The 26002-nt window shown below is 40.1% G+C and overlaps 1 protein-coding gene and 1 long non-coding RNA gene across 3 annotated transcripts in view; both read left to right on the top strand.

Moving 5' to 3' along the window:
• shank2b (SH3 and multiple ankyrin repeat domains 2b) overlaps window positions 1–26002 on the top strand; it is a 334629-nt gene that overhangs the window by 218920 nt on the left and 89707 nt on the right. Inside the window, exons 12-13 of the mRNA XM_026194263.2 lie at window positions 18331–18470; window positions 21379–21492. Of these exons, the coding sequence (XP_026050048.2) occupies window positions 18331–18470; window positions 21379–21492 (254 nt within the window). The remainder of the gene's footprint in view (window positions 1–18330; window positions 18471–21378; window positions 21493–26002) is intronic.
• LOC145428760 (uncharacterized) lies at window positions 828–5851 on the top strand. Of its 2 annotated transcripts, XR_013909083.1 has the most exons (4): window positions 828–2027; window positions 2147–4196; window positions 4281–4469; window positions 5233–5851. It is a non-coding gene; the product is annotated as an uncharacterized LOC145428760 (long non-coding RNA). The 2 variants fall into 2 exon arrangements; XR_013909082.1 differs by having other exon boundaries at window positions 843–4196.

Here is a 26002-nt window from a genome sequence, read left to right as displayed (position 1 = left end):
TAAAATCGATTCAGGTTTGGATAATGTGATATCGATTCATTAAAATCCGGAATCGATTTTTTTTTTTTTTTTTTATATAAATGTATTTTGCCCAAAATCCTTCTCCTTCTTATTGGATTCAAGTGCACATTTGAGTTCTGTGAGAACAGTTTGCAGCCTTGTCTTACTAGTCATTTCTACACAGACGCCATGAAATGCACAGACGCGGGCACGCACAACACGAAGCACATGGTCAATTTAGGGGAGGCTTAGGTTAAAGCAGAGTGTATTTGTGTTAGAAACGTCCCCAAAAGTTACAAGTGTGAGACCTAATGATGACTGTAGTTGGTGATGTTTTTGTAGTTGTAAGTGAAGTCATGTCTCTGTTTTCAGGATAAGTCTACTCTAGAGATCAGCAACCAAACCGGTGATCTTGAACACTGCATTCAGGTAAGTGTTATGTTCTCATCAGTATCTAATGAGTATCTAATGAGTGGCCTTAGTTCAGTTTGCCATTTACTGTCCTCACTTAGGTTAAAGCAGAGTGTATTTGATCCCCTCTATGGTGTGGTGTATAGTAAAGGAGATTCACATGTGTACTACCTCCTGTTACCCTTGTACCATTTTGGGCCCCATTGACTTCCATTATAATCACATATTTTCCATATACTGTAATCCTGACATGTGATAAGGCTTTTCTCGTGGATACCTAATGGATCTAAGCCTCTGCCTTCAAAATAAAGGAAAAATAGGTTTTGGATCAAATGAGCACAATATTAGGCACAGCACCACCATAGACACTCAGTGGTTTTGAATGCAGGACATGGTTATCTTACCTTGCAAAATACATGGTAACAAAACAGCTAATCACCATAAAATAGTCTTGATGTAGTGGAACTGATATAAGAGAGTGGTGTGAATGTGATTGAGAATAAATATATATATATATATATATATATATATTATACTGTGTGTGTGTCGGTGGCAAACAAAACGGCCCGTAGAGCCGCCTCCTTGAAGTGAACAACGGCAGCCTGCCCCGTTTTGTTTTTCCTTTCTCTAAATCTCTCTAAATGTTTTTTTTTTTTTTTTTTTGCTTCACTCTGGACATGAGGCTTGTGTTTGCTCTGAGCAGTGAGGGGGAGGGGCAGTCGTTACACTCCCAGTGGCACATCAACAGAGCTGGAGGGAGAGAGAGAGAGATCCTTCTTATTGGATTCAAGTGCACATTTGAGTTCTGTGAGAACAGTTTGCAGCCTTGTCTTACTAGTCATTTCTACACAGACGCCATGAAATGCACAGACGCGGGCACGCACAACACGAAGCACATGGTCAATTTAGGGGAGGCTTAGGTTAAAGCAGAGTGTATTTGTGTTAGAAACGTCCCCAAAAGTTATAAGTGTGAGGCCTAATAATAATAACAGTTGATGATATTTGTCAAAGCTGAGCCCAGGGCAAACTAAGCTAAATTATTGGTTTTAGCTAATAGCTACAATAAGCATAACAGTTACTGTTAGGCTGTCATTTGTTCGCATGATGCTTTTTCTTATACACGCAATACATTTATTACCCAACTAATTCAACAAAGTTCTGTCCATACAAGTACTGTGTAATTGAAAACACAAAGATTGTTTATTATTGTTAAATATGTCTGCTATATAATGAATTTCACAAGTACACTGCTGTGCAGTTTAGGTTTGTTTTAATATTAATTTTCATATCCCTCTTTAAAAATACCCTATGCAACCTTGTTTTCTAAATGACATATTATTTTTTTTCAAATGTATATCCTCAAACCAGTGATTCCAGTGTTGAATTTTATGCTATAACTAGTATTACTTTTACAGTTTAATATTTCCTTATTTGGTTTTATAGATATCAAAAATATGTTGTAATAATATGATACTTTTAGAAACTCAGTTTTTGTTTTTTGTCCATCCTTTAAGGCTGCAGTTCCTCCTATAGTTGCCACAACATCATTACTTCAACCAGCATCTGATAATTGCTTCGTTGAATACTCAAAAAAGAGGTCCTCAAGACAAAAACAGGTGGAAAATGTTTAATATACATGTTTTATTTATCTTTAAATAGCTCTAACTTTTAATCTGTCACAAAAAATACTTCTATCATGTCTTAAATCTTAAAGAGATGTTATTTTTTCCCCAAGGTCTCGACATATACAGAAACATCTTCTGATGAATCCGATCACACAGACTATAGTGATGCTAATTATGTTCCAGACACTGAAGGAAGTTCCTCTCAGCTAGATGAAGATGAACCTCTTTATCCAACTGCACAGAAGTCTCTGCCTTCTCTGCAATACCCCGATTTATCTCCACAAAAACTAGATAATTATTCAGAAATTTTAAATAAAGGCAATGGTGCCACAACTTTTAAGAAGAGGATCTCAAAAACTCCAAGAAAGAGAAAGCTCTCGTCCCACAGTGCAACAAATAGTAATGAAAGTACACCGAAGAAAAGCAGAACTCAACAGATTTTGGACTCGATCAAAGTGTTACCACCTTCAAAGTCTGGAAGTCGCCGTGTATATGATAAGAGAAACTATTGTTTGTTTTGTCTCCAGCCTACATCAAAAATTGCACGACACCTGGAGACTGTACATAAAAATAAGGAAGAGGTTGCTCGTGCATTTCAATATCCCAAAAATTCAAGAGAGAGGCGCAATAGGTTGAACATCCTTAGAAGACGCGGAAATTTTGCCCATAATGCCAGTGTTGTGAAGAGGGGGGCTGGTGAGCTACAGGCCTGCTATAGACCAAAGAAATCCACAGAGGGCATTGATTACATTCATTGTTATCACTGCCAGGGACTCTATTCTAAGAAAACACTGTGGAAGCACATGAGAATATGCCCAGCAAAGAAAGAAAGTGAAGAAGACTCCCAGAGTGGGAAGCAGCGGGTTCGATCCAAATGTGCACTGAAAACTGCTGTTGTTCGTGACATTGGAGAGGGCTTGAAAACTGTGATTTCCTGCATGAAATATGACGAGGTAACTCAATTAATCCAAAATGACCAACTTCTTCTTCAGTTTGGACAGCACCTTTATGATCTAAATGGTTCAAGAAAGAACAGACATGACTACATAAGGCAAAGGCTTAGGGAACTTGGGCGACTGCTGCTTATAGCTCAGAAGAATACCCCCATTCAAAAGGCAGAGGAACTGATTTATCCTGCAAACTTCAACCATTTGATATCTGCAGTGAAAGAGGTGGCTGGGTACGATCCTGAAAGAAATACGTTCCAGAAACCTACCTTAGCTCTAAAAATTGGCAACAATCTGGGAATTATCTGTGAGCTTGTAGAGACTGACAATTTGTCCTCAGAAGACGGAGACTCAAGCCTTGTGCAATTTGCCAGAGAATTTAAGGCTATCAAAAATTTTAGATGGAAGGGACTGATCACCAGAGGTGCAACAACAACCATGAAGGAGTCTAAGTGGAATGCACCACAGATTTTACCTTTAACAGCTGATGTCAAATGCTTGGATCGCCATATGGAGACTGTTAAAAGCAGTGCTGAAAGAATGCTGAGGTTGACTCCAACTCCATACAGCTATGCAATGCTTGCCAAAGTGACACTAGCTCAAGTGATCATTTTTAACAGAAGAAGAGAAGGAGAGGTATCAAGAATGGAGGTGTCCACCTTTAAAGACAGAAAAAAGTCAGAAATCAATATGGACATGGCTGCTTGTCTGACCTCACTTGAGAAAAAAATGTGTGATTTCTTCACCAGAGTAGAAATCCGTGGAAAACGAGGGAGAGGAGTTCCTATTCTCCTAAAACCATCAATGGTCTCTGCAATGGAGCTCCTTGTGGAAACTCGTGAATCTTGTGGCGTCCCCAAAGAGAACATTTACATGTTTGCTAGACCAGGAGCTTTATCTGCCTATCGAGGAAGAGACTGTATCCAAATGTTGGCAAAGGAGAGTGGAGCAAAACACCCTGAAATCTTAACATCAACAAGGCTCCGAAAACATATCGCAACAATGTCGCAGGTGCTTAATCTTCAAGAAAATGAAGCAGATCAACTAGCAGACTTTCTGGGTCATGACATACGTGTGCACAGGCAGTATTACCGCTTGCCTCAAGGAACACTTCAGCTTGCTAAGATGAGCAAATTACTTTTGGCACTGGAGAACGGAACTGTTTCACATTATAAAGGCCAAACACTTGATGATATTGAAATTGACCCCGAAGGTAAGAGTGTAAATTTTATTAGGATGCTCTAAAATATAATAATTGATTTTTTTTTTAATTATTAAATGCTCTGGAAACCTTTAGAAAAAGTTGATCTGGAAAATTCAGATAACTCAAGCGATGAGAGTGAGCCTCTTCAATCGGCTCTGGAGGCAATAAAAACACCAGAGAATGAGACAACGGATCAGGATGGAGACAGAGGGCCATGGACTTCTTCATCTCCAGGGACGTCTTCATCTCCAAGGACTTCTTTCAGTCCTCCCTTGAAAAAGGGTACTGACCAATTTGTTTTGGCATAAACATAAACTTTATACATTGGCACAGAAAAATAAATATGGTTCAGTGAATTAATGAAGTGAAAAGGTGATAAATAAATGACGGTCACGATCATCAACTCGGCGAACAAATAATTCAGAATTCATCCAATATGCACAATTTTGCTTTTACTTTGAACAGGCTTGTGCCTACCTTTAAATCTTTTTAGACCGGTCTGTTGTCCGCCTCATATCAGATCGTACCTTAAGGTCCAAATTAGACCTCTCAGCCGCAAAAGAATCCAGGTCATGGCACCAATTATTAAATTCATTTCTTTGTATTCTTTTAACAGCGAAGAAAGACACGGCTCAAAGTGGTCTAACTCAAAAAATGATCTTTAATTTTACATTTTCCGGAAAATGGAGACTGAGCACACAGACATCAGCTCAAGTCTGAAGCAGCAGCAGGCAGTCTGGTTATTTATATACTTCCTCTAGACGTCACGCACACTTTTAAGTTTCGATCAAACACTCTACTTAGTTTCACTTTCTGCCTGCAGCTCATATTCTTTGCAAAAGCATGCAGTTTCCTATCAGCCTGCGACCTAGTTTACACTCAACGCTGGCCATCTCTTATACGTAAAAGAATATAATCAGCAAATAAGCACTAATAATATATATATATTAAATACATGACATTATTCATTGAGTAGAGGAGGAAAACATTTGATATTGAAAAAGTTTTAAGCAGTGTATTGATGTCTGTTTTCTTTTCTTCAAAGGCAACCGAAGTAACGCCAAATGTAAGTGGGAAGATCATGAGGTACGTGCAGTTGAAAAACACATGATGCGTTTCATCAACACATGCAAGTTGCCTCAGAAGCTGGACTGCACTCAATGCATCAATGCAGAACCCTATGCACTGAAAGACAGAAACTGGACTGGGGTAAAAAATTATGTTAGAAATCGCATTACTGCCTTAAAAAGAAAAGCTTGTGCAAAGGACTGAGGGCTGTTTGTGATTTCAGTGAGTTAAAATTTCCTGTTTCTCTGGTAAAATGGTTCTGAAGATGTTTTGAAGATGTTGCACTCCAAAAATTTCAGGTTCAGTAAGCAGGTGTAAGTTTGTTTCCTAAAACCTTTTGTCATTCTGAGAGGAAAAAAACAAATCTTTTCAAGTTGACATTTTTTTCTTAACATGGTTTTCATTGTGTCCACTTCGCACTGTATGAGATGTATTTGGAATCAAAGTTTTTTACATTTGCAGGTAGAAGCACTTAATGAATTGTGCAGATATTTTGTTGTTTCTTTGTTGCTGCAAGTTCCTGTGTATACATGAAGTGCATGTAAAGTGCTAAAAACAACACGGTAGAAATAAAAGAAGCAGAATATTTAAATGTTTCTGTGGCACAATAAGTTGTGATTTCTTTCATAATAAGTAATGACCTGACTTTGAAGTTCTGGCAAATCCATTGGATTTTGTCAAGTTAGCAGACCTAATTGCAATGAATATTGTTAGGTTGGGTAGAAAAAGATGGCTTTTAACATTGTGACACTGAGCAGCAGCAGCATCCTAAAACATTTCTAGATGGTTAAATCATAACATTACCTTGTACTTACTTTGATGAAGTAATATCCCCAAAACTGAAGTTATGTGTGTATTGCTGAAGACCCCAAATGGAAGTAACGACCCCAAAAGTGGCATAACATAATTTGTGTATGTGTGTATTGCTGAAGACCCCAAATGGAAGTATGGTCCCCAAAACTGACATAAAATAACTTGTGTATGTGTGTATTGCTGAAGACCCCAAATGGAAGTATGGTCCCCAAAACTGACATAAAATAACTTGTGTATGTGTGTATTGCTGAAGACCCCAAATGGAAGTAAGGTCCCCAAAAGTAGCATAAAATAGTTTGTGTATGTGTGTGTCGCTGAAGACCCCAAATGGAAGTAAGGTCCCCAAAAGTAGCATAAAATAGTTTGTTTATCTGTGTATCGCTGAAGACCCCAAAGAGGACATTAAACATTCCCAGTCCCCAATGTGAAGGTAAAAATACTGTCTGGACAAATGTTGCTTAAAATGAAAATCTCAAGTGATTTTTTATTTCTGTGGTCTTGGAGGAGTAAAACTGAGTTGCCAGCTTGCTTCTAAACCATACAGAAAGTGGTGTCCCCAAAGGGTGGGAGTTAAGATATGCGACCCCAAACGGGACTTAAGCGAGTATGTGTGTGTGTGTGTGTGTGTGTGTGTGTGTGTGTGTGTGTGAGCACACCTACACACCTGCACAGAAGTTCACTGAGAAATGCCACCATGCATCTGCACATCTTTTTGTGGTGGTGTTTGCAGGAGCACATGATTCCCAGACGATTAACATGTGATGGGTAACCATCAATCCAAATTAAAACACATGCTCTGTGGTCTTTTCCCCTGCCTCCTCTTCCTCCTCCTGTTTCTTGGCAGATGGACACATTTACAAGCACTCTGCCACACCATCACTACCCACACTGTCTAGCTCAGCCCATGTCCGATGTCAGAGAGAGAAGTGGAAAGAAGAGATGCACTTCACGTTATAGAAAAGATGTGAAGACAAAGCTGTAGTGTAACGATGGGATGAGATGAAGAACAGAGTAATGAGGAGGAGGCAGAGGTTGCTGAAGGAGAGAGAAAGGAAGTTCAAACTATGGCATGTAGAGTGAGGGCAGAGGGGATTGAGTCAAGGCAAGAAAAGTGATGGGGGAGATGAAAGAAGGGGAAGAGCAGTGGAGGAGGACAGTTGTCTTTGCTTCCGCAGTAACATGAACATCACCATCACATCTTTTGACATACTTTCAATAAGACGCTCATGCGGCTTGTAGAGGAAAAGCAGGGTAGCTGCTGTTCTCAACATTTTCATGTGTTTAACTTTACTAAACTCACGTTTGCTTTGCTGATAACCGATGAACATGAACAGATAATATAATGCTGTCAAGCAATCAAGCAGAAGTTCTCAGCTGTTTCATTTAACGTGGTTGATTTTCATTTGATTTTGATTGTGATTGCTTTCGAAAGGCTTACATGAATATATGATGAGGAAGTTTTAAGTATGTGCACTTTTACTGAGAGGAGAGGTTCCTTTTCTCCAATTCTAGATTTGGTGGGTTTCATTAGAGTACTTAGAAATGCTCTCTCTTTATTGTCTACCAGATTTGCCACACATTTGTTTTTAGAATTTTGTCGAAACGCAGTGTTTTAATAGGTCTAATAATTAAAAATATCCAACTCATTTTCTTTTAGCAGGTGTGGCCAGGTGTGTGCATAGGTGGATAAATCTGGCAGAAACTGCTCTTTATATAGGTCAACCTTTTCCGGCCTGCCCTACTTATATGCCAAAATCATGTAACACAACATTTTTTATCAATTATTAGCTATTAAAAAAACAGGGACACGTGACATTTTTGCAGAAAAAAGTATCTGATATACTTCTCTGTCTCTTTTTCATGTTTAATCAGTTAGACTAAATTTAAACACTGACTTCCAAAGTTGGTAAATCAAAATATAATTTTACTGAATTGGTATTTTTTTAGTGAGATTTTAAAAGATGATAACAGGAAAGAACTTAAAATTTATTGTATTATTCACCTAATTTAATCACACTGGTCTCATTTGTGCTCTGAGTCATTAGGCTGCTTCAGAGTCACCTAAACACCAAAATTAAAAAGTAATTTTCATGATTAATAAATAATATTAGTAATATTTTATATTAGTTATTATAGATATTTTAAAAATCTGTTTGTATATAGTTTTGTGCCATAAAAAATATGAAATAGAGCACACAGTACATGAATTTCATGTACTTTAGTTTTTGTAAAATAACTTCATGCTTCAGTATGAAATAAGTGAAAAGTTCACATTTATAATGTAATGATGATTGTGTAAAACACTGCGTATCGCATCCAGAAGAAGAAATAAATGGGTATTTAAAGCATATACTCAGGCCTCAGTTGCATTTGAAGCCTTGTGAAGTGCAGCCTAAAAAAACAATAAAATAAATACATATTTAACAAGTACATTTGATTTATTTATTTATTTATTGAATTGCAAATGACTTTTTTTTGGAGTTTTTTGGAGTACACAAAATGTACAAAATATACTGTGTTAGAGAGGGTTAACTAAGAGGAAATATAGGACCTTACGTGTGACTAATAAATACCCTATAATGTAGTATATGTACATGTAGTATGTGATCCTAATCATAAGATGCATACATATACACTGCAAGAGTTCTGATATAATAATTAAAGATTCTGATAAAAGACGAGATCAATTAAAAATCAGGTATTTGTTTGTTTTTAACTTAATATAAGACTATATAAAAGTCATTGTGGTTTGAGCTGGTGCAGGAAGGCAAGTGGGTTCGAACCAAAAGAAAAGGATAAGCTGGGTAATAATTACAATATAAAAATGACTAATAATGTTGGTCTGTGACCCAATCCGTATTTTTTCCATCAGGGTTAGTAATGAGGGACATTCATAGCCTGGGCTCAGTAGAATTCCTCATGGCCCAGTTCTAGAAACCAAGCAGCCCATGACCTTTTATTGTATTTCCCCTTGGTCACATTTATATGACTGAAAGTCGATATTCAGTACAAATTAACAATAACACATTTAAAAACACTTATGTAGCTCTCTGCAGTACAGTCCATGACTTTGGTGTGGTTATTTTCCTAATTTAGTTATTGTGTTTTTTATAATGAGCACTTTCTGTTCGAGGGATGGATAACCAATGTTTCTCGAACTGTGTTTCCGTAGTATCGTTAGGAGTCTTGGTTGTGTTATACAGCACTGTAGTCTCCCTTTGTAAGATTTGTAAAAGGTTGAAATCAGATCAGATTTACACACGCCAAAATTGCCAATTCTTTAAAAAATGAAATATAATTTGTGTTAACTTTATTTTAAAATAGTTCAAAGGTACTTATTACAGCTGTTTGGGCACAAAAAATGAGCTATGAATTTGGAAAAAAAAATGTACTGCAAATGTCGGGAATTTACAACAAATTTTATTTCTGTTCTCAAGTCTTCTGTTCTCGTCATCAGATCTCATGAAAAGGCTTCAACAGTAATCGCTGCGTTCTACATTAGAGCTCCATTATTTATGTAAAAAAACGTATAAAAGCACATTAGTGAGGCGCACTGTTACACTAGCTGTTGTTCGTCTATTACTGTGAACTCTTATAGTCAAGTTTAGCTCATCTCAGTCCCACATATTAAATGTCTCTATGCATGCTCAATCATCCAGGTAAGGAAATCCCAAAAAGTTGATTCTGTTCATCTGGATGTAGAGCTAACTCGTTATGTCCAGATGAACAGAATCAACACCGTGTTTATTTCTAAAGTGCTTTACAAACCTGATCATTGCGGCGTTTCCATTTGAGCGCAGCTAGCCAAACAGCAAACAGCCAAATACTCCTAAAGAGACACAGAGTTGGTTTCTTCACATCAAACTCAATGTTGCAGCCAGCGACAGCCCAAAAAGCCCAAAAATGTCCGTTTTTGGGAGCAGGGCTCAATGGTGTGGATTAATCTGTTGGTTCCAAACTACAACACAATTTGTGTCGTGTGTAGAAACAGCATGTGACTAATATCCAAAGACAGCAAAGCTAGAAAAAAAAGAGAAACTCAAGGATGCATTGTTGTTTTTGACCTTTCCACAGCAGGTATAAACATGCTGTGTGTAACAGTATAATCTTTGCCTGAAAGTATCGTGTTGCACATCTGTACATACAGTACATACAGTGTGTATATATATAGAGGACATTCAGGTTAGGACTCTCATTGAGACCTATTTATGTGTGCTCAGCTCCTGAGGCACCTCGTTGGATAATTGCCCTCATTTTTAGAACCAATTCACTATCAAATGTCAGTTTTGTTTTAACAATTTTAACATCACTTATAGGCAGTGATTGAAGCTCATGGCACATTGGAAATGACCTTGCAATAAGCCAGCTGAAATGATAATATCATGTTGTTGCTCACAGTCCATGTCCAATAAGTGTGAACTTTAGCTCTCAGCTCATTCCCACCCAGCTGCCCTTTAAAGCTCCCAATTCCAGCACTTTCTGTTTGCCTCTGCTCGCACGCGTTCTTCCTCACCCACCGCACCACCACCCCACCCCCCAATCCAACCTCAGCCCACACACATGACAACGTCTGTGTAGCATCCCTCTGCTCCCACTTGACATGTCCTTTGTCAGAATGCAACACACATGCACAAGTGAGACCAAACTCCCACACTCACACACACAAACTATCACACAGTGACAGCTGTCAGTTAGCCCTGGGGTATCATGGCAACAGCTAGATGTGGTGGGAAATGAGATTCGTCCAATAGAAGGACAGGCCAGTGCTGTCTAAACAGTGTGGCCACGGGGCTCCAACATACATTATCACAAGACCTGAAATCTACCATGTATACCGTGTCGTGCTGATTAACAGATCTGCGGATGGTTAAAGGCTGGCAGTGATTCCAATTATGGTGGTGAAATATGTGACAGCTGCTGAAAACGCTCAGCAAAATGAAACCATAAACAGAAAATGAACTCTCAGGGCAAAATGAGCCAAGATGGAGAACAGAGGTGTGCACAGCTGCAAAAATGTTATTAGTAGTTTTCTATCTGGTTAAGAAGCTTTTCAGCTTAAGCAAACATAGAGAACTTCATCTTATTAAGAAATCACATTGCTGTGAAAAACTCCTAGGCTAACACTGCAAAGTAAATCACATTATACCTCAGCAAAGATTTGCTCTGTGAGTGTGATGCAATTATGAAGTTCCCTTAATTTGATTTGAATTGAATTACTTCAGATGTAAAGGAAAAGTTTCCATATATAAACAACCCTCAAGCCAACAGAACACAAATAAACAAAACCAAAAAATGAGAAAAATAAAATACACACGAAATGTTACGTAAGAGAAACTACACTCACCAGACATTTTATTAGCTACTCTGGTTTGGGCCCCTTTTGGTCTTCAAAGCTGCTTTAATACATTATAGCATAGATTCAACAGAGTGCTGGAGATGTTTGTCAGAGGTTTTAGTCCATTTTGAAATGATAAAGTCACGTAGCTGCTTCAGATTTGATGCAAACTTCCTGTTCCATCACACTGCAACAGATCTGATGACTGTGGAATACTTTACAGCAGAGATGTCCAGCTCCAGGCCTCGAGGGCCGGTGTCCTGCAGGTTTTAGATGTGTCCCTGATCCAACACAGCTGATTCAAATGGCTAAATGACCTCCTCAACATGTCTTGAAGTTCTCCAGAGGCCTGGTAATGAAGTGATGTGATCCAGGTGTGTTGACCCAGGGTGAGATCTAAAACCTGCAGGACACCGGCCCTCGAGGCCTGGAGTTGGATACCCCTGCTTTATAGTATCAGTATAGTAATTGGTACAGGGCAGGGTGGGCCCATGCTTTCCCGTTGTTTATGCCAAAATTTGACCTTATGATCTAAATGCCACAGCAGAAGTCAAGGCTCATAATACCACGTAACATTTTTCCAGAGGGGAACCCAGCGAGATCTTCTGCTGCTCCAGCCCATGCGTCATAGTTTGATGTGTTGTGCATTCAGAGATGCTCTTCTACCTTTCCATTTGTTTGAAGGAGTCTGCCCATTCTTCTTGATGATCCGCTTTCTATTAGATCATCAATTTCTATCTGAAACCAACAACCGTGTCACATTCCGAGTCACCTAAATCATTCTTCTGCCTTGTGATGCTCAGTTTGAACTTCAGTGGGTCTTGACCGTGTGTACGTGCCTAACTGTAATAAGATGCCACCTTGTGATTTGTTGGTTTTGATTTGTATTAACAAGTAACTGAATAGGTATACCTAGCAAAGCGAGAGATGAGTGCATATGTAAAGATAAAAGATAAAACATTCAAAAATAAAACATTATAGCATTTTACTCAAACTGCCTTCTCATTTAATCTACATAAAAAACAGATATACTAGCTTAATTGTGACATTTAGCATTAAGTGGTTGCAGTTTATGCCTGTCCTGTCCGGCACTGCAGCAATCAGAATTTTTGTCTGAAGGCCAAGAACGATTCCTAACAGATGTATTTTGACAATTGGATCATTACAGCTTTTGCCATACTGGTCCACTTGATCGCTATAGTTTGTTCGATCTTTATTGTTTATTTATTTATTTATTTTACTTTTAAGTTATTAGATTCGAAGCAGACAGGACCGGGGGATAGGAAAGAGAAAGATGAAGAAAAGAGAAGTTAGAAAGAGGCTCAACAAAAGAAGAGGGAAAGAAAAACAGAGGGGAAGAGAGACAGAGAGAAAGAAAGAAGAAAATAAGCAAAAAGAGAACAACACAGGAGGGAAACCACAGCAAAAACCAACATAAGAGCCAGCCAAGGAAGATAGTGTGTGTTTGTGAACACCCTGTGTGCGTGAGCACGCTTGTATTCACAAGGTTTCTCCATGTAACTATCTAATAATAGGCATGGGGAGCCATAACCCCATCCCCCAGGACATGAAGTAGGCATGGAAAAGATCCAGGCCCCAGACATCTAGAAGCCCCCTAGAGCACGAAAGCCCAAGAAGGCCTCTGGAAGGGGCAAATGCCCCATCCACCTAGAAAAGAGCTGAGGACAGCCCTAGATGGGGGGGGTGTCACCCAGCAGCCACGATGCAGAAGCCACAGGGAGCTGCGGCAACGTGCCCACAGGCTCCACCGGCAGCTGGCTACACCAAAGCTGGCTGAGCCCCGGGCCCAGAGACCCGAGATCCAAGGGTCCTCCACACCCCAGAAGGAGCCTGACCAAGCCATGGGAACGGGCCCTGCCAAGAAGCTGCCAGGAGTGAGCCAGTACACACCCGAGCACCCAGACACCGAGATCCACCAAGGCACCGGCGAGTGAGGGCATCTGCCACCGACAGGGAGTGTGGTGGGGGGGAGATAGGCCCCCACCACTGAGGGGGCCTATGATGTTCCCAAAGAGGTGAAGTCTAAGACCCGACCTGACACATAAAGATAGACGAAGAGGCACACATAGACACAAACATGCATTCCCACCCTCATCTACACATATACAGATACTCAACTCGCCCAACATGGAGACAAACAGAAATGAACACTGTACACACACTTACACTCCCCAGATATTCTCTATACTCCCAGGTCCAGTACCCCCTCCCTGCAGCCAGCTCCTCCACTGACCCCGGTAGACACTCCCATTCCCCGTAATCCACCAAGGCCAGGTCCATCCAGACTGGAGCCCCTAGCAGCAGCAGCACCAAGCCCCAGAGAGCCCGGGCGGCCTACCCAAAGAAAAACTACACCAACCCCAACATTCAATCAATCCCCAGACTACATAAGACAACAGTTACCCCAGTTGAGTTCATCCTCCACCTCTGCTAGAGGTCCCAAGGTCAAAATGGGAGACGCCCCCTAGGCTGGTGGAGAATGACTGATCACCATCAAAATGGTGGTGGGTAACCAACCGGACATAGTGGTGGTAGACAAGTGGAAAAAGATGTCCGTAGTGATCGATGTAGTGATACCGAATGACAGCAACATCAGGAAGAAGGAACATGAGAAGCTAGAGAAGTACTAAGGGCTCAGAGAAGAGCTCGAGAAGATGTGGAGGGTGACTGTGCTCCCAATGGTAATTGGAGCACTAGGTCCAGTGTCTCCCAAGCAGACGAGTGGCTCCAGCAGATCCCAGGAACAACATCCGAGATCTCTGTTTAGAGAAGCGCAGTCCTGGGAACAGCTAAGATACTGCGCAGGACCCCGAGCTTGAAGGATAGACCGCCCGCAGGGGCGAGCGGGGAATTTTTTTCTCTGTCAGTTTTGTTTATTTGAAATCTCTAGCCTATTGTGTTGTTTGACATGAGTTTATTGACAGACAATTAACTTGGCTCCTGCTAACTGTTAATCAAAGCTCTGTTCAACGCTCACAGGCAGTTTTTATGTTGTCTTTCATTTTAATGGCAACTGACAGGGTGCAGTGTGCTTAAGTGTTGTTTGAGCTTGTCCTGGTCCTCCTGAGAGTTGAAGCCCAGTGCATTCAGCAAAGCAGGCTTAGAGGCATAAGTGTGCACACAGTTCAGTCTCCTACTTCTGTGATATGTCGATGCTGGTATTGAATGACGCAGAAAAATCAGTCCATATTTATATATATTAATCCTCCCTACAGTAAAAGTGTACGTTTATAGCGCTTTTAAAGGCACTCAGTGGAATGATGAACATTTGTGCTGTGTGTTTTGTTCTGCTGCCCCCAGTAGGCAATAAAATGATATAAAAACGTAATGTAAGTGGGGGCATCAACCATCGGAGGTCCAAGTGATCATCAGTGATAACCCTAACTCAAGTGACCGAGATTCTTACGTCACATTAATGGAGAGGACTGTCCGTCTGGAAGGGCCTACTGCTGCATGTTTTCTTTTCACTCTTTACCCACCCTCTTGCCCTCTCCCTTTTCTCCTCTCTCCCATGGTCTCAGGTGATCATCCAATAATAGCACAAATTATGCACAGCTGGTATTAATCAACACTGTCTAATTAGCACCTCAAAGCCACGTGGGTAATTGCCAAAAAAAGAAAGAAAGGGAAAACATGGCTGACAGTTTTCCCTTCTCAGTGGGCCTGCTGATTTTGGAGACCAGGATTTAATTCTGAATTGACTTAGTAGTAAATGCCTCCTTCACATCACCAACAAGTACAGATTTAGCATTTTGTGCAGTGCATAAGAATTTGGAACATGAGTGTGAGACTTTTTGAATTCTCACAATAAAAGCATCTGCTTTGATGACACAGCATTTAATAGAACAGTAGCTATAAAGTATGGTTTTCCAAACTGACGTTAGAGAGCAAACACACACTCTCACATTGTCTCTCTCAGCACCATGGACAGCAATTCAGTCAGAGACACGTAAACTGTTCTTCAGTCAGGCTACCACAAGCTAAAAAGAGCAGAATCTTTGTTAAAGTAACATAAAGACTGAAAACTATAATCTCCATGCAGTATGCAAAGTCTGAGTGGACGTTCCAACAAAAACACAAAGACAACACTCCTCACCCATCAGCACATCTTTCGTTATTGGCAGCATGAGTCAATAAGACACTTGGGGAAAAACAGATAGTTGGCGTGCCCAGGTTTGCACTCATTTATGACAGCGTCGGGTAGTTTAAGTAATAGATTTCACACTTAATCAATATAATGATTGAAAAAAAATCCATTACTAAGGAAAAAGTACACTGGATGAATAAAGTTAGACTTTGGTTCTCAGATAAAACTGTGAGATTAACATATAATGAAAACTCTTATAATCTGTTCAATTATAAATAGATGCAGTTTGATACTGTAGTTCTGTTTATTAATAACTCGAGAAGCGCAAATTCATTGCAGTTACGTAACACAGACAACAGCAAAAACGCCTTCGGTTGCTGTCTTTTTATAAATATATTATTCATTATTTCTAAGAAGTAAATATTTTAATGAGACTTGAGTTGTTTTAGCTGGATACTCATGAATATGTCATGCACTTTACTTGGTTAGGGTGACTGTTTCTACAATACATGAAGGTTTTTGTAACTAGACTTGTAGTCAAGACCGCCTAAACCAAGACCAAAACAAGACCAAGACCAGAGGGTATCGAGACCGAGACAAAAAAGTCTTCAAACTGCAGCCAGACGCTGCTTCGTTTACGGGTATCAGGCATATTTATGTGTTTTTGCTGTCGCACAGCCCTCCTCACCGCTGTCTACTGTCTCACTCACTGAGAGGACAGACGCACGCTCCACTTGACTGTCGCGTCCATCACCCTCTCTGTTTTTCACATAATGATATTAGATTGGAGCATAGCTGAGCCACTGTGTGAGAGCTGAGCAGCGAAAGGAAATTAAGTGAGGAGCGGCTCTCGCTCAATGGCAGTCGACTCTTCTGATTCACTACAAAGCACTCCGTAAGCACGGCGCTTAGAGCTGATGATTTTGCACATGACACATTATCGAACGTTACGTTGTGTGTCATGGATACTGTTGACTCCAAATCTCCCGACCACTATGTCGATCTGAGACAGCGAGACCGGGACAGCAAGACGTAAAAGTGGTCTCGAGACATCCAACTCTATTTGTAACTTATTTTGGACTCTTAGTTTCATGCAGCAGTCTGTGAAAGAGAAGACGACACTCATACACCGTGCTTAGTATGTCTGGTGCGTTTGGGTCGTCCTCTTTTATGCCTGTTAGATTTAGGGTGTGTGTTAAATACCACAGTGCTGTGAAAAAGTTCCTAGTTTTTGGCATATTTGTCACACTTTTTCACATAGAGCTATGGACACTAAGGTACTTTCCCCCCTTAATTTAAACATTTCATTTTGTCTAATATTAAAATTTGTTTTATGATCTAAAATATTTACTAGTGAAAAATATGCAGAAAGCTAAGACATCAGGAAGGGGACAAATACTTTTTCACAGCACTGCGTTAATCATCGACAGCGAGCTCAAGTTGTTCTGTGATATTCAGTCATGATGTCAGCTGTGAACTGCTGTGTCTGAATACTACAGTATCGGCCTCTCGGTGGTATACACAGTGTTTCAGGACACTTACAGTGCACAGTTGCAGTTTGGTCCACAGCTTTCCCTCGGAAAAATGTGTGAGCACTCTCAGTAGGTATTGAATGGGGTTAGCTCTCCAAAGGCCCATGAAGGTTTGAAGAGGAGTACAGTCTACAGGACAAGGTGACCCACTTACTTGAAAAAACTATTTCCTTCCTCTCTCTCAATCTATCGCTCCGGCACTCCTAGTTTTTCTTTCACTGTGGTTTTATCCTATAGCCTCTCCTTCACTGCTACCCTCTCACATGGTGAGCAAGTGCAAGATGCTAAAATGAAAACACCTGTCATAACTGTTTTTTGCTCTTTGTACTCTAAAGTCTACTTTACATAATTTTACAGCTTCATGCACCTCAATTAGGCAAGTTAAATAGTCAATAGTAGTATCATACTTTTATTTCCCTTTTCTGCTCCGTGGATGTGGTTACAAAGGTTGCCCACTATGTGGCACTGTGTTATCATGTCAGACACATCTACCAGCACCAACCACTCTTCTCTCTGTGGTCCCATCTCCTCACATATAAATGCTGCCTTTTTTTGTGCATTCAAATTTAACAACCAGTGCAGAATAGTGATATCTCTGCAGGAGCCGATTGTTCAAATGTCACGCTGATACGCACATCAAAGATTTTTAGCTGTCTTAATTTAGCAGTTTGTTATTATTCCTCTGTACTACTGCCAAATCCTGGCTAGCTCTCTGTGTGGTCTTTAGCGAGTCTGGCCTCCTACCTGGAAGCCACTGCAGCTCCGTGGGTCAGAGCCAGCCCACATTCTGCCCCACTTACCAGTGTGGGACACACGCCAGCAGCTTTCCCAGTGTCGCCTCTGCCGTTATTGTTTTTCATGTAACCTCCGGTGATTTGTTCATACTTTTGAGCATGTATTTAAAATATTGTTTACCTCTTAACCTTTAGTGTTTCTCCTAAAGTAGCTTTTAAATGACAGTGGGCACATTTTTCCATAGTGTGCGACCGCACCATCTGTATGTTTCCCTGTTTTCTTGTGTTGCAAATAATGTAGTGATATTTGAGTTACTTGCTGACATGAGTCTTTTTACAACTGTACCATTATATCAGTTGGTAATCTCTAGACCGCCTGTGCATAATTTAAATCACGTGCATTTTCACATGTGAGTTTTTTAGTTTTTTAACTAAAGAAACAACATGTGTGATGTAATACATCACGAGGACCACAATTTCCTGCACACTTGTAGAATTAGGTATGTCTGTCCTTATACCCACTTCATATAAAACATTTTTTTCTTTCTTCCAGCCCCAGCAGTCGTGGAGAGGCAGTTGGAACCAGAAGGAAGCTGTACAGTGCAGTTCCAGGAAGACACTTCGTAGTGGTTCGTTCGTATACAGCCCAGGCCGAGGGGGAGATTAACCTCTACAAGGGCGACAGGGTCAAAGGTGAGACGGGGAATTTCTAGACTAACATAGATGGAGTTTATTTCTGAAGTTAGTATTTCAACCATCTGAACAAATACACAGCAAATACATAAGCTGCTTCTCGCTGTAGTTTGGCACATGGCCTGTGTTGCTAGCTAGTGTACATTTGGTCTGTTTTGGAGGACTAATGTTAAACAACGAAACACTCGGATATGGAGAAAGATTTAAGAAAAAGAAAAGAGGGGAGATCTGTACAGGATTGGCTGTTGGTTGGTTATTCTTGAATGAGTTGATGTTTTTAAAGGTTTCGTTGCCCTGTACCTGTGCATGTGCAATGACAATAAATTTGAATTCTATTCTATTCTATTATGTCTAAGCTGAGTGTATAGAAATGTTGTTTTAAAATAACATGGCAGGTTTCCTGTTCCACAGAGATTTCCGTTGCCTTCTTTGAGTGTGTTGTCTTTCCTTAAAAGTCACAAAAGCCAGTAAACATAAGAGCAAGCAGCAGCACAGCCTGACTGCAAAGAAAAGTCCAACATGATGCAAATTATTAAATGACTTGTTCTGAATTTGTAATTGTTTCCATCCAAGATCAGCCCGCCTGTCATATCTGACTCTAAGCTCCAGATACACATACACACTTACACCTGCTGAAGCATGTGTGAAACTGCAACGGAAGACATACGACCACTGCTGGGTCCGTCTGAAGTCAAATCACTGTATTTCTTAAATTAGTGACTGTGGCTTTTATTTACCTCAACTGTAGTATCTCTTTATTTGAAGCAGTCAGACTTTTAATGCTAATTCCTTTTGTCTGACATCCATAAGTGAGCATAATCCAAACACTGTTATACAGTTAGTAGTTAAGAGAGATGGGCGAAAAATGTTTAAGCTAATATCAAAGTTTTGCTACGACACACATTATCAGTAAATGGAGAGCAGTTCTTTTATAACAGGCCAAGTGAAATCTATGCAACAGCCTGACCAGACTGTTACTACAGGCCAGCCTTTATTTCTTTATGTGAACGTGTACATCAGGGGTAGGCAACGCCAGGCCTTGAGTGCCAGTGTCCTGCAGGTTTTAGATCTCACCCTGGGTCAACACACCTGAATCAAATGATTAGTTCATCACCAGGCCTCTGGAGAACTTCAAGACATGTTGAGGAGCTAATTTAGCCATTTGAATCAGCTGTGTTGGATCAAGGACACATCTAAAACCTGCAGGACACCGGCCCTCGAGGTACAGTACATGTTAGTGGACATTCAGCGGAGCACATTGTTTAACGTCGGTTTGAGTCCCACTGACACGAGCAACACCAGCTACTACAATAACTTGAATTATTTGTATTTTTACATTTCTATGTTGTTTTGCAGTAGAAAATACATCTGCTCAAAATGAGTAGAAAGGGGTCATATAAGTACCGTCGATTTAAACATGGCCGAAAATAAGTAAATAAATAAGTGAAAACAAGCTTTTTCTTTAATATGGTCGTCTCAGGCTCTGGCTGTGAGCACAGAAGCTCCACCCACCTGCTTGTATCTTCTGCTGTGTAGAGCAGAGCTAAGTCTGAAGTCTTACTCAATAAGAGACCAAGAATAAAAATTATGGAGCTGGAAATTAGTATAAAATGAACCATGTGTTGTATAATTTGAATGTTTGGAAATGACTGCAAATGTTAAATATTATAAAAATTTTAACTCCTTTATATAAGAATGAGCTGCAGAGTAGAGGTTACAGCCCACCACCGATCCTAACTGAACAAATGTTGAATTCTAAAACTGAAAAAAGACAAGAAAAAAACCGATTCCTTTATTTTAAAATTGTGTCTGAGACAGCTGGAAACAGCGAATTACCATATCTGATGAAAATGACTTCATCAGATACGATGCATCTGTATTTAGACTCCACAGAGTGGCGATGCAGGGGACTAACATCATCTTCATCTGCACATGTTAAGTCAGACGCTTCATCTCTGTGGTTTGCATGAATGAGCACAAAATGCATTATTTAGTAAGCAATCACACAGGATGTGTACCAGCCCAACACATCAATGTTTTAAGCCACTACTAATGTTTGCGTGGAATACTGTGACCTTTCAAACCAGCAACGTCTCTACTTTTAAATGCAGAGAGAAAGTATTTGTCTACAATAATCAAAGATTTAGTTTTACAAAGCTTTGCTTTTATTGCAAACTCATCCTGTCGAGCCAAACTTTCTTCAAGTCAAATAACTTTATTTTAATGCACAAGATCTCTATAATATTTATACTTGATGTGCTCGTCTAGCCATTTAAAATGGTCAAGTTCTAGGTCTGAATATTTAATTGATCCAGACTGTGGCTTTACAAACGTCCTGAATTAGTTCATTCATTCAGTCATTCTCTAAATCTAACAAAAAGACCGTAGGCAGAGCTGGAGGTGGCAGGGTGAAGATTTTGACATTTTCATTGGGAGCGACCAGAATGGACAAGATTAGACATGATTACATCAGAGGGACAGCTGAGATTCAGTGGTTTAGAGACAAAGGCTGAGATGGTTTGGACATGTGCAGAAGAGGGACAGCGGAAGCATTTGGCAAAGGGTGATGAAGATGGAGCCGCCAGGCAAGAGGAAACGAGAAAGAACTGCATATTTAATTCACTTGGAAAAATGGACAGAAACCAAAAGGTGACAGAAAGGTGGAGGAGAGATGGAGACGATAAGATAAGATAATGAGATAGCAACATTTTAAAAAAAGGTCAGTCAAAACACAGACATGTCCACACACAAGTCTCTGCATGAGTCTGTATAAGCACATACCTTTGGTGCCTTTGCTTTAAATGGATTAAATGATCTGAGGGTCCTATTATCTGTACAGTAAAAAGCATGTCCCTTTTTCACTGTCCTCTAACTTTCCCAATTTTCTCTCTCCTACCACTTGGTCCAGTTCTGAGCATCGGAGAGGGGGGTTTCTGGGAGGGCAGTGCCCGTGGCCAGGTGGGCTGGTTTCCAGCCGACTGCGTGGAGGAGATCCCCGCCAAAGCCACAGAGGAGAGGAACTGTAAGTCTAATCACCTGCGGCTGCGTGTTGGTTGGAGGTGGAACCAAGATGTAGGACATGTTCTGTTTGCCATCATGCGTTTTTGTGGGGAGGGAAGGAGGTTAGTTCTAAAGAACAAAGCTGAGGCTAAATGCTGTGGTTTCCTGAGGCAGTGTAATGGCACGTGGCTCCCCCCACCCCAGGTCTTGGCTGTATGTGTCTCTGCTCCTCTATCTACTAGCATCTCTGTGTCTTACTGTCTCCTCAGGCAATGGCGTACGACGCTTAGCGCTACATTCCCCTGCTAACTCAGCTGTGATCTGATGTCCTCTGGGTGCGAGCTAATGAACATATCGTGCCATACTCCATCCCCCGTAAATTTCCAATGTTTCTTCGTCCCTACTTTTACTTTGTGTGTGTAGTGAATGGCCTCAGTATGTCTATGAGACCCCCCTCCAACCCCTACTCTCAATCTCCCATAGTTCTAGGAGTATGTCAGCAGCAAGAGGCAGATGGGAAGCAACTTGTCCTCCTCTTGCTGTGCTGTGGCTGTTTGCCTTCTTCTGTGTGGCTTTTTTTAAAGCTTAACCCAAGGCCATTGGCAGAGGACGCTTTTCTCACACTGTGCCACATTTAAATTGCCCCCAGCTCTGCCTGTGAAGAAAGCAGGCAGGGCGAAGAAAGCCAGTGAAAAAATGGGAGCACAGTATAGTGGCCTGCAAAGACTCACTGGGAGGTGGCCAAGGCCATTGGTCATTTTAAGGGACACTGAATGCCTGCATGAAGCCTAATAGTTGGGGCTGATTGGGGCCTTTAGAGAAGTACATTCTTTGGCCGGAGTGATTACCATTTCACAAGTCATCACAGAGGTCTCCAAAGTATATATATCCATCTTTCCAACTCTACTCAAAGGCACCAAAAGACACCAATTAGCAATCAAAAATCAAATCAAAGAGTACAAGAACTTTTTTGCTTAGAGTTGATTAGCTTAACTTAGCGCTGAGACCAGAGTCAAAGTGAAATAATCAATCTGGCAGTGCAAACTTATTATTTGGTATTTACTTGCAACTCCAAGTCAACACCAGTTTGCTTGGTACCCTCCCACCTGACTTAGCCTGACAGTTAAAACATGACCTGCACAGATACAGACGGACAGTTGGCTTTTTCAAATGTAAGGTTTTACACAATGTTTTAAACAAAGCTTCATTTCATTGAAGTTTGTTGGCATTTGTTTATGCACCACTCTCTCAAGGATACACCACAACATTTCATCGGGTTGAGGTCTGGACTGTGATCGGGCTTCTGCGACACACCGATTAGTTTCTTTTTCAGTCATTCTGTTGTAGATTTGCTGCTGTTATTTGGATCACTGTCAAGCTTTAGTTGTTGGACAGATGGGCTCATATCTGACTCCAGTACACAGACTGGTCCATTCAAGTGTCCAGTGGGTGCAAAACCAAACCAAATCATCACCCCTCCACCACTGTGCTTGAAAGCTGGAATGCTGTGTGCTGATATGTTGTGTTGGTTTTCACCTGCAGTGGTCCACTTGGCAAAGCACTTTATTGCTGTTACATATTGTTCCAGTTCCTGGGGTTTGTGCAACCCTAATGCACCGTGCTATGTTCTTTCAGCACGAAAGACTTTCCCCTGAAAACTCTTCCAAATAAGCCATACTCACTCTGTCTTAAACTTAAACATTTAACATGCTAACTGAGGCTTGTACAGTGTAACATGTAGCTGCTGAGATTTTTGCAATTTCTCTAAGCATTGCACAGCTGATTTTGGATTAATTTGCTGGGATGTGCACTATTTTAAATGTTTTCCACTTGTGAATAATCTTTCTCACTCTAGAATGATGAACTTCAAAATGTTTGGACTTCTTTGGAAATGGCCCTTCGCAGATAGACTGATGGGGAGCAACAATTACTTTCCTCTCTTTCCTCCTCAATGCTCCAAAACAGCAAACTGTCGAAAATTCTGCTTTTGTAGAGGTGATCACTTCATATACAACAGCTAATGTTAGGCTTGAGAGTCCTAAAAATTACCAACTGTCAGTCCAACAAAGTATCACCGACCTCGAAGACAGCTTCACCAATACAGGCTAACAAGAGCTAACTGCAAAACCAGCAGTGTTACCGACATCTCATTTCAGCAGGGGCGTAATTTCCAGGGTGGTTAGGGGGTTGTGCCCCCCCCAATAATCGGACCCAACCAATATAATCCCCCCAATAAAATTATGAATTATCTTGCATACATAGGCTGTTGATTTTCTTAACTTATTTCAGTTACTACCAGCAAAATAGTTGCATGTTTAATCATCTGGGAATTTACCCAGGTTTATTTATTTATTTAAACAGAGATCTTGAGATGTTTGTCCTACAGCAGCCTTGGTAGCTAGTATTATGTACTTGAACTGGGACGGGTAAGAAAGCAGAACTCGACCACAATCTACTGACATCGAAATCTTTTCTGTAGCTGTAATGATGATTTGAGTAAATAAACCTTTCGTTTTCTTTATACTTAAGTTACATTTTACTCAAAAAGATTGCTTCATGTTTACGAGGGCAAAGAACTTCTTTTTTTTTTTGAATGAAAAAAACGTATAACAACAAAATGACATATACAATATATCTAGGGGAGAAAGAAAAGGTAGACAGTATTTTCCCCAAAAATGTTTTTGTTTATCATTTTCCAAAGTTTTACTTGTAGAGTAACGATGACTGTAGCCCCAGCTCTCTCAGCGGTACTGTAGAAAACTCCAATGACACCAAACTCAAACTGAGCTTTCAGGTGTTTTTGTTCACATCATATCCAGAATTTGTCATAGTTATGAGTTGAACTTTGTGCCATTAGAAACTGAATTGGAATAAGTGAAGTTCTACCCATACATGATGTTCTTTCTCATTCCCCAACATGTTTTCTGAAATACTTAAGTTAGACTTTCTAGGTTTAAGAAAGTTAAAGGGAATTTTGAACCAAATTGTAAAACAACACATCGAGCGATTAAGTCAGATTAACTGAAGAATGCTGGTTAATTTAACTGTTTTCTTTTAACACATTATTGTCCAAGAGTGACATCTGCTGCCATTTTGTCATTTTTTTGTCTTGATGATCGGCAAAATGTTTGTTTTGACAAATGTGAGGCAAGCTTCAGTGACCTTTTTGCTCAGCAGCTGTTGAACTCTCCCATGCATTCAATTCATGCCCAGTCTCTTTCTTATTAGATGTTCTTCTTGGATAAGTTGCTCTTGGACTTATTTTAGTGGACAGGCAACTCGTGGGAAAGTTCACCACTGTTCCAAGTTTTCTCCATTTAGGAATATTGTCTGGTGTCTTTGTTTCTCAGATGATTTTTTTAGATTGTTGTATGAAGTGTTGCTTTTGAGACCTTTCAGCCTCCTTCATTTTGTCACACAGCTTTTATTTAAGTGATTTCTTGACATAACAGGTCTGACAATGATGAGACACGAGTACAGGTAGTGAAACGGAGCTCAGCTTTCCCCAAAGTCCAAAGTAACTCCTTTTTCACATAAGGCCAGTTAGGTTTGGATACATTTTTTTCTCTTAATAAATTGGTAGCACTTTATAATAATGTCACACTATTACGCATTATTAAGGCATTAGAAAGTGCTTAATTCATCATTTATATTTTAATTTATTACTTTGGGTGCCATTTATAAATACAGCTATACTGTTCTGATTATGATTATTACTAGCAGTGATGTAGTATCAGTGATAGCAACACATAGTGTAACAGTAACAGATGGATAAATGTATCTGTATTTATACATTCCATAAAGCCTTACTAACACTAATAGTGTGGCATAATTAAAGGGGTCACCAGTATATGAAATCATAATTTTGTATTTGTTTTGGTCAATCTTTGTCTAATATAACATTTTTTTGATGATCTGAAACATTTAAATCTGACAAATACGTAAAAAACTGGCTGCAGTATTTTGTTTTGAATATATGAGGGTTGAAATGAGAATGTAATCTTTCTCCATCTATCCTCTGTGACGACACTCAACTGGTTGCTATTATGTTGTTGTTTTGTTGCTTTGCTTTTTAGGTATCAGACTAATAAAATGTTACAATTCCAACCAAACTGAAGCTCAAACCTCTGAATGACTCAGCAAGTCATAAAATTTGTCAGCTCCATTTAAAATCGCCCCAAACACCACCAACACGGTAAATGGGTCCAGTTCATCGACTGAAGTTGGCAAGGACGAAGTCAGACATCAAACACTTAACTGTGCCAGCACACCAAACCTGAAGCCTAAATGCTAAATCATAGTTACAGTGGTAGAGGTGGTGAGTGAAATTCTAGTATTAATTAGCAGATATTAGATTTCAGCACACTTTAAGTTTTGTTGGGAAACTGTTAAACCTCAACAACTTGCAGTATTTTCTGGATTACAGACCCCTGAAAACATCTGCACAAATGAATGAACTAAATGGGTAACTGGCAAACTGGTAAATGATAACTTTGGAAAAACCTCCCTGAAGAGATCATTCTGTCATCTTT

The sequence above is a fragment of the Astatotilapia calliptera genome, chromosome 1, assembly GCF_964374335.1.
Source record: "Astatotilapia calliptera chromosome 1, fAstCal68.1, whole genome shotgun sequence".
In the NCBI taxonomy this organism is placed as follows: Eukaryota; Metazoa; Chordata; class Actinopteri; order Cichliformes; family Cichlidae; genus Astatotilapia; species Astatotilapia calliptera.
This window is presented reverse-complemented; position numbering and strand designations above follow the sequence as displayed.